The 15,652-nt window shown below is 53.6% G+C and overlaps 1 protein-coding gene across 2 annotated transcripts in view; it reads right to left on the reverse strand.

Moving 5' to 3' along the window:
* MACF1 (microtubule-actin crosslinking factor 1) overlaps positions 1 to 15,652 on the reverse strand; it is a 115,577-nt gene that overhangs the window by 67,491 nt on the left and 32,434 nt on the right. For both annotated transcript variants that reach the window (XM_017836529.1, XM_017836528.1), the window contains exons 13-36: positions 15,214 to 15,368; positions 14,812 to 15,088; positions 14,253 to 14,381; positions 13,906 to 13,983; positions 13,600 to 13,761; positions 12,883 to 12,987; positions 12,192 to 12,287; positions 11,837 to 11,962; positions 10,656 to 10,661; positions 9,606 to 9,758; positions 8,966 to 9,120; positions 8,448 to 8,574; positions 7,840 to 8,023; positions 7,095 to 7,264; positions 6,649 to 6,827; positions 6,336 to 6,474; positions 5,702 to 5,895; positions 5,372 to 5,534; positions 4,833 to 4,916; positions 4,616 to 4,723; positions 3,858 to 3,956; positions 3,554 to 3,706; positions 3,372 to 3,460; positions 2,795 to 2,930 (exon numbers count right to left, since the gene is read on the reverse strand). In XM_017836529.1, the coding sequence (XP_017692018.1) occupies positions 2,795 to 2,930; positions 3,372 to 3,460; positions 3,554 to 3,706; positions 3,858 to 3,956; positions 4,616 to 4,723; positions 4,833 to 4,916; positions 5,372 to 5,534; positions 5,702 to 5,895; positions 6,336 to 6,474; positions 6,649 to 6,827; positions 7,095 to 7,264; positions 7,840 to 8,023; positions 8,448 to 8,574; positions 8,966 to 9,120; positions 9,606 to 9,758; positions 10,656 to 10,661; positions 11,837 to 11,962; positions 12,192 to 12,287; positions 12,883 to 12,987; positions 13,600 to 13,761; positions 13,906 to 13,983; positions 14,253 to 14,381; positions 14,812 to 15,088; positions 15,214 to 15,368 (3,267 nt within the window). The remainder of the gene's footprint in view (positions 1 to 2,794; positions 2,931 to 3,371; positions 3,461 to 3,553; positions 3,707 to 3,857; positions 3,957 to 4,615; positions 4,724 to 4,832; positions 4,917 to 5,371; positions 5,535 to 5,701; positions 5,896 to 6,335; positions 6,475 to 6,648; positions 6,828 to 7,094; positions 7,265 to 7,839; positions 8,024 to 8,447; positions 8,575 to 8,965; positions 9,121 to 9,605; positions 9,759 to 10,655; positions 10,662 to 11,836; positions 11,963 to 12,191; positions 12,288 to 12,882; positions 12,988 to 13,599; positions 13,762 to 13,905; positions 13,984 to 14,252; positions 14,382 to 14,811; positions 15,089 to 15,213; positions 15,369 to 15,652) is intronic.

A 15,652-nucleotide genomic window follows, 5' to 3' on the forward strand; every position in this document is an offset into this window, starting at 1 on the left:
CAGAACTCATTTCATGAGTTCTAGGGAGGCCTCAGTTTCAGGAAAAAAAAAAAAAAAAAAAAGCTTAAAATCCCTAAACAGGCTAGAAAGTGAGTCCCAAAGTGTTTGAAATGCAACTCCAAAGTCATCACAGCACAAAAATTGGTGCATTTGCCAGCTTGCACATTGCCAGCAAGTTTTAATGCTCGTCTAGTCCATCACCAGGGCAGCACCAAGATGCTTCCAATATCCACCACCAGTAGCGCGGCGAAGCGGCAAGCGCCAAAACCAACAAGTGCTCCAAATGCTCCAAGGAAAAAGAGGGCAGGAGACCAACAAGCACCACAAAGCCCTTCAACAACTCCAGTTTTTAAAAAGTAAAGACAACACAAATACCACTGTTCACTCATAGAGAAGAGAACCCCCCGAAGTCGTCCACTTTGGGGTAAGTAAGAACCTCTCCCAGCACAGCCCACATGCTGATTCCTGCCATGCTCTCAATCCTGCACTTCCCCAGCAAATCTCAAGTGCCAGGATGGCCAGGGAGCACCACAGACCATGGAGCAGCTCCCAGCCACGTGGCAGGGCAGCTCCCTGAGCACAACCACGGCACCCGCTCTGCCCACTCCAGCACCTCGAAGTTGCTCCTCAGACAGGGCCAAAGGAAAAATGGAAAAAGCTGAAGGTCCCAGCATGGAAACAGTGACAGACTGGGAACACACCGTCTACTGTGGTGTTTTGGAGGGGCTTTTCTTGCTGTTGTCCCCACAGGGAGGGTAATAATTTAGATGATGAAGAGTATCTTTGTCCAAATGCTCTTTGGACATTTGGGTTTCTCCCAGTCCCACCGGTTGGGCCCAAGCACTAAAAGATTTTTGTGGGGATAGCAAGGAGGGAATCAGGATCACGAAATTAATTGCTTTGCATCCAAACACCCTGCTGTGGGTAGAGGGGGAACTTTCTGGGACAACCTAAGCTCTCCACCACCATCGCCAGACCCTGACATGCATATTCAGAGATGAACAAGCCGTGGAAAGACAGAGAGGAGGGAAGGAGGGAAAAAAGAGAAAGATAAAAAAGGAGATGGATGGGAGGGAGGGGAGTAAAAGGCTTTTACTTACCGAGTTGCAGGGTGTGCCTTGAGCAGTTAAAGACAGAGCCTTATGGAGCAGTTCAGCCGTATCACACACAGTGTAAAGCTTGGTGTTAGCGTCCAGCATGCGACTGTTTTGTTTGCAAAAAGAACCCCACACACAGGTCTTCCTCTTTCCCTTTGTGTGTTTTGTTTGTTTAAATCCCGGAGGGTTAGTTAAACTTGTAAGCAAGGATGTCAGTTAATCTCAAAAAACAGTTGACATGAAACACAAACTGTACAGGGACACATCATGCTCAATTTAGCGCGTTCTGCTTTGCATTTTTGGTCTTTCATAACTTCTTTCTGACAGTTGGATGTTTCCAGCAAGCAAATGTTAAAGAGTTCTTCATGCTCCCTCTACAGTGAAGCAACGGCTCCGCACGAGAGCCGCAGGGATCATTTTGTAGACGGGGAACTAAGGTGAAGCCCCACTGCCATCTCTTGTTTTCTTTCCTGGGCTTTGTCAAGAGCGTGAGTGAAAACTGTTCCAGCCCCAAAGCAGCCTCATGCTGTACCAAAACAGCCCAACAAGCCCTGGAGAAGGCTTTTGCCCTAAAATAATTTTCCTGCCCAAGAGGCAGGAAAAGGGAAAGGAAAAAAGCATCCTTTCCACAGGCAGGCTGCACCAAATCCGTGATGGCTTAGCAGCGACTAACGAGCCGACTCGCTCACCCTTCTGCTGCCAGCACGAGGGCTAAGGGGCTTGCAATAAAAGCACTTACTGCTCTGTAAAGTCCAGTTTGGAGCAAAACACTATATATTTAGGTGAAAGCTGGACAGGCAGATCTCAAACAGGCAGCCCTGATGCCCTCTCCTCGTGGGTGACTTGAACAGGGCTTCACTCACGGACCCGACGGCCAAAACCTGTGTTGTGCGGCCAGGTCTGAGCAGGCCGTTGCTTCAGGGTACAGGGAGCCAGCAAGCAAACACACAAATATATCCATTGACACATGTATATACACTTAGAGAGCACGCACACGTATATCTGTGAATGACAGCTCGTAACAGAGGCAATAAAGGATGCGCTTCCAGCCCTCCCTACCCAGCGGAACAAGGACGGGGACTGACAGGAGTGCTGGTGGGTGTGAACAGGGAATGGGTTGGGAAAGTCTCCCAGGTCAGCTGAGGGGCTGGACAATGCAGTGGCCTTCCACTGGGAAGAGTAATTTGGTTCAGCCACAGCTGAGGCAAACCCTTTGCCAGACCCTGAGATCCATGAGGCCACAAGAACCCCACCTTCCTGCCTCCCCTGCTCGCAGGCAGCCTGTGAGATGGAGCCCTCTGAGGTTAAAGCCCTGAGAGGACATTCCTCTGAGGACACAGATTTCCCAAGGGGACCGTTTCCAGGACAGAATTCCATTCTACATCCCTGCTCACCAAGCATGAACGAGCCAACCCTCGCACAGAGGGCAGAGCTCTGATGAAAACCAAGGGACAACTCTCCCACTGACCTGGAAGGCAGCAGGGAAACAGCTCCTGCTTGGCCTCCAGGGACCACCAGCCTGGATGCTTTGGGTGACCATGGATGGAAGAGAAGGGAGGGCAACCATGTGCAAGTAAGAGAGGTGATGGGCCGTGAGTGGCCAGTGGCCACGAGACACACAACAAGGTGAAACCTTTTGCACCCCCTGAGGAGTGAACCGTGTCCGTGCAGCCACGGCACCGAGCAGGGAGCAGTACCTTGTGCTCTGTCTCCTGAGCCAGCTGGCTCTGGAGCTGCTGGAGCTGCTCCGAGGAATTGCTGCAGAGCTCCTGGTAGGTCTCCTTTAGGGCACCAATCTGAGCAGAAATCTGTTCCTTTTCCGGTTGGGAAAGCCTGCAAGGAGAAGGGGAAACCTCTCAGGATACTGCACAAACCACCTCCAAAGAATTACCATGTTGTTCTGGTGAAGGAAAATGCCAAATCCACCATGAGTTCCTTCTTCCCACTGTCCTACTCCCTCCCAGCTCAGCTAAAACCTGCAAGGATAACTGAGCACAGGTTGACCTGCATTGTAGAGATCAAATCCCAAAATATACGGGGCTGGATCACTACTACAGAGGATTAACATTGCCCCACAGCATAAATGGGTCGCAGATTTCACAGTTCTCTTTGCAGATAAGAAAGAAGTCAATTGTTATGTGCAGCTAATCATTGTTTTCAATTGGAGTCAGGCACTGGACCCCAGGAGCACCAGCCCACCAGTGCCAGCTCTAAGGAATCTCATCTCCCACCCCTCTGTTCTCTCTGCCTGGCTCCTCCTTGGGTCACACTCACTTGTGGCTGTGTTTTGCCAGGAAGATTTGGGAAGTTTTGATGGCCTCGGAGACCTGTTCCCTCTTTGCAGTCAGCTCCTCATTCAGGGCCTGGGAAAAAAACAGAGACAAAGAAGTTTAAAACCAGCCGTGGAAAAAGAGCAGAAGTTAAACCTCAGCGTCTGATGGTCACTTGTGCTTTACCTGCTGCTCTGAGATGGATTTCTCGATGTCACCCAGCTCTCTGCTCCCAGCAGCAGCCATCCTGCCTTGCACACTCTGCTTCAAGCCCAGGGCCCAGCCCAGGAGTTCCTTCACCTTGTCCACGTGCTCCTGCTTCTCCTCCTCCACTACTTTCTGCAAAACGAGGGGGGAGGAAGACAACCACGTCAAAGGGGGATCTCCAAAGAGGGAGAGGCGTAACCTCAACAGGGAGCAGCACCCTTAGGGGGGGAGGGAATGAGCCTGCACAGTCTGAACAGAACTCAGCTCCGTTCCACACCCTCACCTCCTCCTCCTCCAGCCGCCGGAGCGCATCGCTGATGTACTTCACGTGCTGTGTGGTCAGTGTCACCAGGGCCGTGTAGCGAGTCCGCAAATCCATGAACTGCCAAGGGAGAGAAGGGGGAAACGGGAGAGATCAGCCCCACCGGCAGATCCGGAACGATGTACTTTACAGTACTGTGACACGGATGCGGCACCTCTCGCTTGGGAACCCCCCCAAGGCACCTGGCAGACCCAGAATGGCATCAATGGAATGCAGCAAGTCTGATGGGGAGGGTTGTGGCCACACATGCCATGCTGCACGACACTGGAGCGAGGGGAGACTCCGGTCACGGACACTGGGGCGGATGCTCAACTCTGACAGAGGGCTACCGGGATCTTTAATATCCACACAGAGCAGACAGGACCTCGGGGCCCTAAAGGTCTCATCCCAAAGATCCACACACAGTAACGCTGCATGGTGCTCTGGTTATTTACCTCACAAGGCTGAAGGGCTGAGCCGACCCCGCTGGATTTGACCCAGGGGTTCCCAGGGGTTCCCAGGAGTCTACGTATGTCATACCTGGTGCTTAGAGCACTAAGCCATCCCCTGTGGCTATTGGAAAAAACAGCGAGGGTGGAAACTTTATTTACACAAGAGAGTTCAGCAGAAGGAGCTCATTGCACAGGGACTGCTCGTAGGTTTGCTCGGCGTCGAAGGACCCCCCCCAAAACACACACAGTTTCTCCCTGCTGAGGTTGGGTGGGTGGCTGTGCTCCTACCTCCTGTGTGATGGCATCCGAGGACGAGAGCATGCGCCGGCGCTTCATGGGAGACTTCTGCTGCGACTCCACAAAGGCCCTGTACGTCATCAGCTGCAACTCATAGTCCTGAAAACACAGCCAGGGGTGGGGGAGACGTGGAGCATGAGGGACACAAACTGTGCCACGGCTGTTTCTGCACAGCCAGTCTCACCCGGGTGCAGGAGGGGAACTGTACCTTGACGGCGGCCGAGTACTGCTGGGAGAACTTCTGACACTGGTCCAGCTGGGCTTGATTTTTCTCGATTTCTGCAGCCAAAGCCTTCAATAAAATTCAAAGCAAAAAGGGTTGTCAGGACAAGTTGTCTGAGTCGTTGCCCAGAGAAGCTGTGGCTGCCCTATCCCTGGAGTGTTCAAGGCCAGGTTGGAGCAACCTGGTCTAGTGGAAGGTGTGCCTGCCCATGGAAGGTGGTTGGAACCAGATAGTCTTTAAGATCCCTTCCCAAACCATTCTATGATTCTATGACAGCTGCCACAGTGGGGTGAGCTGAATTCTGGTTCCCATCCCTCCCCTTTTGGGTAAAGTCTTCGTGTTCTTCAATTTTTTCACGCAAGACCTCATCTCCACCTCAAGCTGAGCTTCTCCACTTCCCAGACACCCAGCTCACGCCTGCAGCCTCTTCCCTGCTGTGTTTCGTATTTTCAAGCTCACACATGAAAAGAAGTGACACTGTCAGGGCAGCAACTGTGCTGAGACATCACGAGGTCCTTCCTCACCGTTTGCTGGCTGAGCTGCTCCGACAGCACCCGGCTGTCCTCTGCCTGCCCAGGCTTCATCAGCTCCTGCTGGACCGTGATCTCCTCGATCCAATGGATCAGGGCACTGTGGCACTGCCGGTAATCACTCAGCACCTCCTGGATGCTCTCCAGCTCCGTGTGGCTGAGAGAAGAACCACGACAAGTAAGAGGAAGGTGAAACGCCAGGGGTATCCCAGCCACCAGTGGGAACCCCATCTGGAAAAATATCGCTGCTAACAAGCCTGGCCCCAGCTCTCAGCTGAAGCGTGAAAGTAAATCGGAGGGAGGAGGTAGCAGGAGGTTCCTCACCGGGTCTCAATCTGGGCGCAGACTCGCTGCCAGCGATCCCACAGCTGGCTCCCCTTCTCCTGGTAGCGCTCCAGGTCGATGTTGCGCTCCTGCCTCAGCCGGTACAGCTGCTCTCCCACCGCCTTCGCCTTTGCCATCTCCTCCTCCAACGTGGAGAAGACAGAGCCCTTGTCCTTCACTTCCCCGAGCCATTGCTGCAAAAACCAGCAAGAGACAGCCCTGGTTCACTATCCAAAGCAGGAGGGACATTAGGTCGGAGATGTCCTCCTGCCTGGGGCTGAGAAGCCTGAGAAGGGGTTAATGGGCTTATTTTCCCACTTTCCTTAATGTGCAAAGAACTAGGAGGTTATAGAAAGTGTAAAATGAAGGGGATCTGTTCCCAGTCTGTTCCCAAGTCAGATTGGTTCGGTCCCTGTCCTACAGGAACAGGACATGTAGCTGCTAAGATGCTCAAGTGTGCCAGCATGTGCCCTATAAGAAAGTCACAGCAGTTTCTTTACCTTTACAAAACAATAAGGGATCACATAAGCAGCACAAAATCCTCCCAGCTATATCGAGGCAAGAAAAACGTCACGCAGCCAAAATTCAGCAGAGAAAGGGAAGGACCCTGCTTGACAAACCAAGAGCACCCAACCTGTAACGCTGTCCTGTGAGACTGAATGGCCGCCAGGTCAGCGGGAACTGCCTCCTCCTGGCTCAGCTTCACCTCGTACCCTTTCACCAGGGATTCTGCTCCTTGGGTGTTCCGGATAATAATGTCAACCGTCTTCAACCTGACAAATCAAACAGAGGGAGCGCAATGACATCCAAAATTTGGCAGAGATCTTGACTGCGAGGCAGTTTGGCACTGTCTGCCATGGAGGGATGGAGCTTGGTTACGGTCCAGCGCAAGGTGTGTTGGGCAGGTTCAAAAAGGTATTTGGGAACAGAAGAACATCCTGACTCACTTTTCCAGGTAGATGGAAGACAGCCCATGTGTCTGGTCCATCTTGTTCACCACCAGGTCCAGCTCTGCACGCAGGTGGGGGGTGCTGGACCCCGCGGGCGCCTTGTCGAGGAAGCTGTAGCACCTCTCGGACACAAACCGCAGGTCCGACTGCAGCCGCTGCAGATCCTCCTGCATTCGCTGCGGGAGGGAGGGAGAGGACGTGAAAGGAGAGCCCAAACAGGCAGAGGAAAAGCAGGATTGCCCTTGGCAAAGGAGATGGTAGGAAAGGAAGCACGGAGCCCACCTGCTGAGGTTTCCTGCTGCCTTCTGTGCAGCAAGATCCCCTCAAACCCCACACATTCACGCACCCATCACCCACACGTTCATTCCAGAGAAGCTACAGCTATTTTTGGACCAGTGTCCACCACCTCCCTCCCCTGCCCATCTCCCAGCTGCAGGCCTGACCTCCTGCTCTGCAATGCGGATGGTGTTTTCCTGGATAGTGTCACCATCTGCTCGGGCACTGCTCGGGGACTGGATTCGGCTCACAAGCCTCTGCTCGCACTCCTCCAGGCGCAGGCGGATATTCTTGAGCTCGGAGAGATACGTCCTGGCAACAGTCTCATCCTTGTCTTCTGCAAGTCAGAGACAAACAAAACAGCAGCTCAAACACCCCCAGCCAGTATCTGTCCCAAATGGGGTCTGCCGGAAGCCTCAGAGCTGAGCACAGCATCGCACCGACACCAGGATCTCTGCTCAGACGGAAAACAAGTTAATTAAATCATCTCATTCAAACACATCCGAGGAATGAGTCCAGCCACAAGGAAATTCATGTAACAAAGCTGGAGTCCTGAGTCCTAACGAGACTCACAGTGTCACAAGTGCCACCACCACATATACTTCCCCAAAGACTAAACTCAGGAAGAAGTCCTTGCTCAGAATGTATCCTAATGACTAAACCCATCACCAACAATATTAGGGTAAGAGGACTCAGCAGTTAAGCTGAGGCTGCAAAGCCAAGACCTCTCTGCAGGAATATTGCTGGACAAGGGCCGAACACTCGGATGGATGGATGGAGAAATAAGGAGAGTAGCTGCTTACGCCATCAGCCAGCTAGCTCGGGAAAAGAAGAACATGAAGCCATCCCATAAATCCTTTGTTTATGAGTTCCCACAGCTCCTGGTTAAACCATCAGCCCTTTGAAGCTCACCGTTCTCCATGGACTCCAGCAGCTGCCGGATGTGTTCCTTGGAAGACTCCACTTCCTCCTCCAGGCGCAGCCGGTCCGACACCGAGAAGAGCTCCGAGTCCCGGCTGTCCTGCAGGAAATCCTCGTAGTGCGCCTGGAGGCTCTTCAGGGCTTGCTGGCACTCCCCTTGAGCCAAGGATCTGAGCTGAGAGTGGAAAAGCAGCACATCCAAACATTGGGAACAACTTCCCGCACATCACCTGCAGCCACCCTCCCCACCTGAACCACCCTCATTTGCCAAGGCAGTATTTCCAGAGGAGAAAAGGCAAACCCTCGACATCAGCCTCGTGCCTCCCCACAGCTGTGCTCACTCCCTAATTAAATGCTCCATCCACGATCTCTCATCTTTTATTCAGCTCAGCAGCAAACTCCTGATGCTCTTCTTGTTGGGAAAAACTGCAATCCTTTTGCACAGCACCCCCAAGCTCAGGTTTTCCCACTGCTCAAGGTGTAAAGTCCCTTGACTTCTCCACTCTTGAACTCTGGTCTTCCCCCTCTCCTCTGCCACACAAAGGAGCCCAGACAAGAGCAACACAACCCCAGAGCCAAGCATGGAAGTTCCTCCATACCTTTTCCATGCTGAAGCTTTGCACCAGGGCAATGTCCTTCCGCAGGTAGTTCCAGGAGATGAGGCTCTTTGTGTTCATGTGGAGCTGGTGCCAGAGAGCCATCACTTTCTGGTACAACTGTTCTACCCTGTAAGGGGAAGGAACAGATCCATCAGCCCTGGATCTTCCCTGACCCTGTTAATCCTCCAGCCCTCGCTGCCAGCCAGCAGCCCATCAATCCAGTGATCCCAGTCTGGCAGCACACCGGGAGTGATGCTCCTGCTGTTCAGTGCCAGAGATCCCTGGGGGGATCCCTCCTCCTGAATTGTCATGTTCTCTTTTGCAAGCTGCTATAGCAGTGCTGGGGAGTCTGCAGCTCTAGAACAACAAGGGATTCCTTTCCTTGCCACAAATCAGCTGTGCCACCCGCTCCCGTTCTCCACCCCAGCTTCTTTCCCATTCCCACCCCAAATCTGTCCCCTCCCATGACACCATCCCATCTCCGTGACTCTGCCGTGGTGGAGAGACCACCAAAGTACCTGTTGGCCATCTCGATGGCTTCTTTGTTGGGCGGAGGGATCAGGAAGCAGACAGAAGGCACCATGGCCTCGTTCCCTGTGGGGCTGATCACCTTCCACTTGGTCCTCTGGGAATTGTCCTCCAGGACACACTCATCGTTCCTGCAGATCGTGATCTGAGGCAGCACCAACACCACCAGCCCATCAGAAACCAGCAGCAGAGCCACACATGCCTGCCCCCGCTGCCACCCTCCCTCACAGGGGTGAGCCAGCTCCCAAAAATATACAGATAGATATATTTTCATCAAGCAAAAGCCTGGAATAGTGCCAAGCAGCGCAGCACACTCGTGTCTGGAGAGGAAGGGACAAGGAAGTTAAACGGAGCTGGCTGCCACCCATGTGCTTGTTTGGCTGTGGCTGATGAAGCCCATCCTCCTTGGGGAAGAAAGGACTTCAGCTCCTGCCCAGAATAAATCTGAGACATGGAAATCTGCACCAGGAAAAACAGCCGTGCTATTTCCCTCCTTCTGTCTTCCCACTCTGTTCCTGCTTCCCATCGACAGACACCATGGAGCTCATTCTAAACTGTCACGGGTGTCACTCCTCTGCCTCGTCCCTGCCTTCCCTTTGCAAGTTCTGCTGACACCCTCCGAGCCCTCACCTCGATCTGTCGGTAGTCACAGACAGCCTTGATGGGGATCGTGCTCTTCACAACGTGCTCTGGGTTCCTGGGCCGGAGCTGGACGATGGTTTTGGATCGTCCCACCAGGCTGGCGACGGAGCTCTTGGACTGAATGAGCTGCTCCTTCTCATCCTGGCAGAAAGAAGGACGATGGACGGGTTGTCCAAGGCTGAGGAGGGGAGGTCTCTCCCAGGCATTTCGGGACCCCCCCACCCCAATGCTGGCCTGCAAGGGCTGAACAAACGTCAGGAGGATCCTGCTGCCCTGACGGGATGGGAAGAGGGGTCAGATGGGATGGAAGGAAGAACGGGGTGGGACCTCTCCACTACTACTCCCACTGCCCTGCAAAGCCACATGCACACCTCTGGCTCTTTGGCTGCTTGGACAAGAAAACGTTTTCTTTCAAAAGGGCAAAAACAGAAAACACAACATACACCAAAATTACAGTCCCAGGAGGTGTGAGGGGCCAAGAGCAGGACGAGCTCCAGCCCAAAGCCGGGGACGTTTAGTTGTCTGGAGGAGAGACCATGGACGCATGCTCCCTTCTCTAAAGCAAAGGATGAAGGCATGTTGAAACCAATGGCTGGAATGGGATACGATGAATTATGCGGATAAAACATCTCAGGAGAAGGGGCTCGTGGTGGAGTGACCGCACAGGCCTCTGGGGCTGGGGAGAAATTTGCCGGTCGGAGGAAAACGCTGCGTAATTGATTCCTGCAAATCCCTGCTGGGTTTGGTGACGGGAAAACCCAGGGGACTGGCGGCAAAGCTCCCCTGGAACAGCCTCCGGCAGCGGCGGAGACGTGTGCGGATCACGGCACTGGCAGCTCGTGTGATTAGTGACAGCTCAGCCCCTTCTGGCTGCAAAGGTTTAGAAAGGATCCCAGAAAATGTCCTCCCTCATGCTCGGTACTCTGGGGTTGGTTAGTGTGCTTGACGACAAGTGGAGGATAATTTAATGGGTTTAAGAAAAAAAAGGGGAAAAAAAAAAAAAAGAAAAAGAAAAGAATAAATGATTAAATAAACTACCTGTGCCTGTCCCAGGGAGCATGATTGGAAGAAATACAACTTTAACTTATTAGGTAAGAAAGAGTAATAAAGCTGAGCTCAGGGCAGCTGCCCCAGTCCTGAGATCATGGCTGTTCTCCAGTTGACCAGAACAGCCTCTCCCACCCCAGACAGCACCTGCCCAGACTCCTGGCGTTTCAGGGTTCCCAAACACACACCCCAGGAGCCAGGCTGGCTGCTCCATGTTCTAGCAGTGCTGGAGGACAGACTAGGACAACCCTGAGACCATGACAGAGAGGATGGGGCAGCCCCCAGGCCTCCAGGAGAGAAGACAGTGCTGATGCCCCATCACAAACACCCAGTAACGGCATCCCAGTGTCACTGGGGACACACTGGGGATCACTGGTGTGCACTAAAAGCAAAGTCCAAGTGATTCCTGCCTCCACACACTCACATGTCACCTCCTGGCCCTTCCACCAGCAGCTCAGCATTTAACCCACAGCCCAAATCCTCCCCTGGCCCTGGTTTCAAATGCCAGCTGATGCTTTGCTCCTTGAGGTTTGTTTTTAGGTTGTTTTTTTTCAGGCCAATTCAGACAAGAAGATGACAGAGCAATGGCCTGGTCTCTGCTCTCTGCTGTGCCACAGCTAAGCCAGGCCACGTGTTCAGAGATCAACCCCTGGCACAGCCAGGCTGCCCTGGCTCTCCCCCATCCACGGCGATGGATTAACGTGGGATTTGGGCTGGATAAAGAGCAGGCATTTCTCCACATCCCACCAGCTCAAAAGCAGAACCAGGAGCATCCTGCAGGCTTTGTTAGCAGAACTCAACCACGGTGGTACGACGGGAACGGATGGGGCAGAACCAGCTCACAGGTCAGGCCGTGAGCTTGCACAGGCAGCACAGGGAACCTGCTCTGCACCCTGAGGACACCGAGAGGCTGAACGGTGCCTCTACATGACAGTGACCAAGATCCAGCCACCACACAGCTGGGGTCACTCACAGCTGCACCCCACAGCCACGTACAAACATGTTCTGCAGCCCCAAGAAAAAGCAGAACATTGACTGAGGTGGAAAACAAACCACGTTACATCAAACCGTGGGAATAAAGAGCCCGGTTTTCCCTGGGAAGCAAGAGGTGCCCCAAGCAGTGCTGCTGGACCAGAAGTCATCCCAGGGCAGTAGGATGCTGGAGAACCCACCATGGAGTCCTGCAGCAGGTCCTCCAGCCGCGTCAGGCTCGTGTTATGGTCGCAAGAATACTTCCTTCTGATGGAGTCCTGCAGGTTCCGCAGGTACGTCTCCGACTCCCGGGCGTCGCTGAAGAACTGCAAAGGCAAAAGGGTCACAGAAACCTGCACTACAGGGAAGCTGATCCTTTTTTTTTCCCATCCAGCAAGACATCCCTAGAGAGCAGCTAAGAGATATTCGGGAGAAACCCTGAGCACCCCAAATCCTCCTTCCCTCTCCCCCAAAGAGAACAGCGGCACAGGAAGCTCATGCAGCAGGATTCAGCGGATGGTGACCAAGGGAATTTAGGCTGCCCCTCCCAAATACCTGAAAATAGGCAGCGTTCTCCTTCACGTGCTGCTCCACGCACAGGCAGAGCTGCTTAATCCACTGCCACTGAGTCTGCACGGCAGCGCTGTACGCCTGGGAAACACACGGAAAACGGCGATGGATAAGGAGCATTGACAGCCAGGAGGGTCATGGGAAGGACACGGCAGGAGGGACATAAATGAGCAAGAAGAGTTTGGATACAAGGCAGGAAGAGCAGGAGATGGCAGACCCTGGACCATCAACATCTCTGTGTCCCACACACCCACGGGTACACGATTCCAGGGGCCGTGGGATGCACAGGTTTGCTTTCTCCCAACCCAGAGAGAAACCCCAGGGAGAAACGGGTCCCTGCAGCCCTTTGCTTCACCACCACAGCACCCCTGGAAGCCTGAATGACCCCAGGGCAGCCAAGGCCATGCCCTGTATCACCTCGCTGCAGGGAAGGCTCACGCTCTGTGTAAGCGTATTTGTGTTTTAACTTGAGGTGGAGATTATTTGGGAATGGCCTCGAGCTCCTCACTGCACTTCCCAAAATAAAACATCTCTATCACTGCGCTGATGTTCTGCCACCACGAAACACTTTATCTGGCACTGTGGGGTGGGACAGCAAGCCTCCCAGTCCCAGATGAGAAGATTTGCTGCCAGCTGGTTCTCAGGAATCTCCCAACTCCTCCAGGTGCCCACTCACCTCTACAGTTTGCTTAGCTGGGTGGTTTTCCAGGGACAGCAGCTCAGCCGTGTCCTGGAGGGAGCGGAAGATGTCCTGTTTCTCTTCCAGCTCTGCCATCAGCTCCTGCATGAAGGACACAAGCAAAGTCCAAACCTTACGTGTGTGGATCGACTTCACTCAGACCATGTATCCAACTAACACAGCATGGAAGAGCTCCAGGGAATACCAGTGTATCCCAGGGAATCCAGCACAGCTTATGGGAGCACCACAGCCCATTCCCATTGGGATGCCTCCTGTGTGCCAAACACACAGGGCAGATGTAACACAGACACTGGAAACCTGCCCGGGGACCTCTTCAGCTCCAGACAGTGTGACTGGGGAAAGATGGGAATTTATTTATACTGCTTTTAAAGAGGAATCAATTTTCCTCTTTAGCTCAGACTTTACTTCCCCTCCACTAGTTAAATGTGCCTTCAGTTCCAAACAGTGCTAAAAATACATCTTTTGATGCCTTTTTGATTGAAATTCAATTGAACACAGGCTTTTTTTTTGCACTTTCTGCTCTGGGGAGAACTTTCATCAGCTCCACTCAGGAGCTACGAGCTCAGTGACTTGGGAGGGAGCATCCAGCCTCTTGGGGATTCGGGTCTGTTGGGAGCTGAAGGTCCCACAGGGGATCAAAAGCAGCAGCAGCACAACCAGGAGAGCACCCGCCCATCCCACCATCCCACTCACTGAGAAGTAGTTCTTCTTGGCTGCAATGTTGGGGTTGTTGTCGCTCCAGTCATAGGCCAGTTCCTCCTCCTCCTTCTCATTCAGCCAGATCAGCTCAGCCGTGGCCCGAGACACAAACCCGTGCAAGCTCTGGAGGTGTCTCAGCCGGAAGCTCGAGGTTTCCTGGACACAAGGAAGGATGATTCCTCTCCCCTGCTCTGAAGGCCATGGGTGCCTTCCCCCCCTCCCCAGCCTTGGAACAGGGATGCTCAGGAGCAGGACAGCAGGGATGGACCCCAGATGGGGCAGTTCTAGAAGCCCACTCACCATCAGCTTGCAGTACTGCGTCTCCAGCTTGCCAAGCGTCTCCGTGTAGCTCGCGCGGAAATTCGGAGACATTTTACCCTGAAGGACAAAAAATGCTCCTGTTGCCCGACACAGGATGGCATCACTTGAAACCCCATCCCCACATCTTCCTCCCCAGCTCTGTGTGAGGAAGAGGAGGTGGAGAGGATGGCTCAGGGCAGCAGCCTCTTGCACTGCATCAATTCAGAAGCTCCACCCTTAAAAAACACCTCTGTCCCAGGCACCTTCACCCACCAGAGCTGACCCCAATGCCCTCACCCCCCTGTACATGTCATGCCATGCACTGTGTCACCCAGCCCCTGCCATACCTCGTACATCCTGGCCTCCTTTACGCTGGATCCCAGGTCCTCCACGCTGGTGTGGATGTGCCGCTGGGTCTCCAGCTGGGATTCCACACTTGGAAGGTCAGTCCCCCACTCTGCCCGCTCCAGTCTCATCTGAAACAGGCCAAGAGGCTCAAGTCAGCATTCCTCATCTGCAGGAGCTCATCCCAAAAGGACACGAGGGCAAGGAAACCTCCCAGGTCACTTCAGAAGGAACAAACACCAGCCAGTCCTGGTAGAAGATCCTAAGCCAGTGCTCCAACACTGAATCATTTCTGAGACAGCCTACACAAGACCACCTGCCCCCATAAGACCAACTGACTGCATCAGTACAGGTTTGCTTCCAGCTTTGAAAGGCTTCCCAGTACCCACTGACCAGCAGGATCACAAGAGAGAAAACCCACTTCAAGATGAAAGAGCTCTCCAGAAACACTGAACCACCAAAGCAACCATCCATAGATAAAGGCAGGAAAAAAGCCCAGAGTAGCTTCCTGCCTTCCCACATCAGCCTGAGCAGAGGCAGGAGATTTGGCCCAGCACTCACCTGCATCTCCTCCACCCAGGCCAGCAGCTCGTACACGAACCGGAGGCTGCCTTCATCTTCAGACGAGGAGATGGCCACCAGCTCTGTCCTGGTCATGGGCTTCCTGAACCAGGAGGCCGAGGAGGTGTGGAGCCCCTTCGTCAGGGACTCGCCCTTCAAGTGTGTCGTGCTCAGCGTGGACGTGGGCACCAGCTCCAGGGTGGAGAAGTGGCCTTTCCTGTACAGGTTGGTGCATTCCAACCTCAGAGTCACCAGCTCGTCTTGCAGCCGCATGATCCTGGGGGAGCAGGCAAGGAATGGGTAAGGAGATACACACGCCCTCCCTCCCACCCCAGAACAGAGCAGAGGGGTCCCGTGCAGGCCCTGACTACGTTTCTCCATCTCAGACACAGTCCCTCTCACCTGAACACCAGCTCCTCCAGCTGGTAGTAGTTCTCATCCCGAAGGATCTGCACATCCACCTGGAGCTGGCGGATGAGCCCCTCGCACTCCTGCAGGTACACGACCACGTCGGACTCGTACTGCACCGGCTGGCCTGACTCCAGGTGAGCAGCATCCTGCACCAGGAGAGAGGACACGGAGGGCTGGGTCCCCTCAGCCCAGGAGAGGCAGGGAGAACACAACAGCAGCCCAGCATCAGCTTTGAGATTGAAAAAACCTTTTGATCCGCAGGCTTAACTTGAGCTGAATGTGAATTCATCCCTCATACCCCACCCAGGACATTCCCCCTTAGAAAAACTGCTGCAGATGAACTGAAAGCTTCTAGGGATAGATGGGATCACTGTTTTTAGCTCCCAACCCTTTCAACCAACATCTCTTTCTCCCAGAACAAAAAAGTTCT

The sequence above is a fragment of the Lepidothrix coronata genome, unplaced genomic scaffold (genome assembly GCF_001604755.1).
Source record: "Lepidothrix coronata isolate B3197 unplaced genomic scaffold, Lepidothrix_coronata-1.0 Scaffold279, whole genome shotgun sequence".
Lineage (NCBI taxonomy): Eukaryota > Metazoa > Chordata > Aves > Passeriformes > Pipridae > Lepidothrix > Lepidothrix coronata.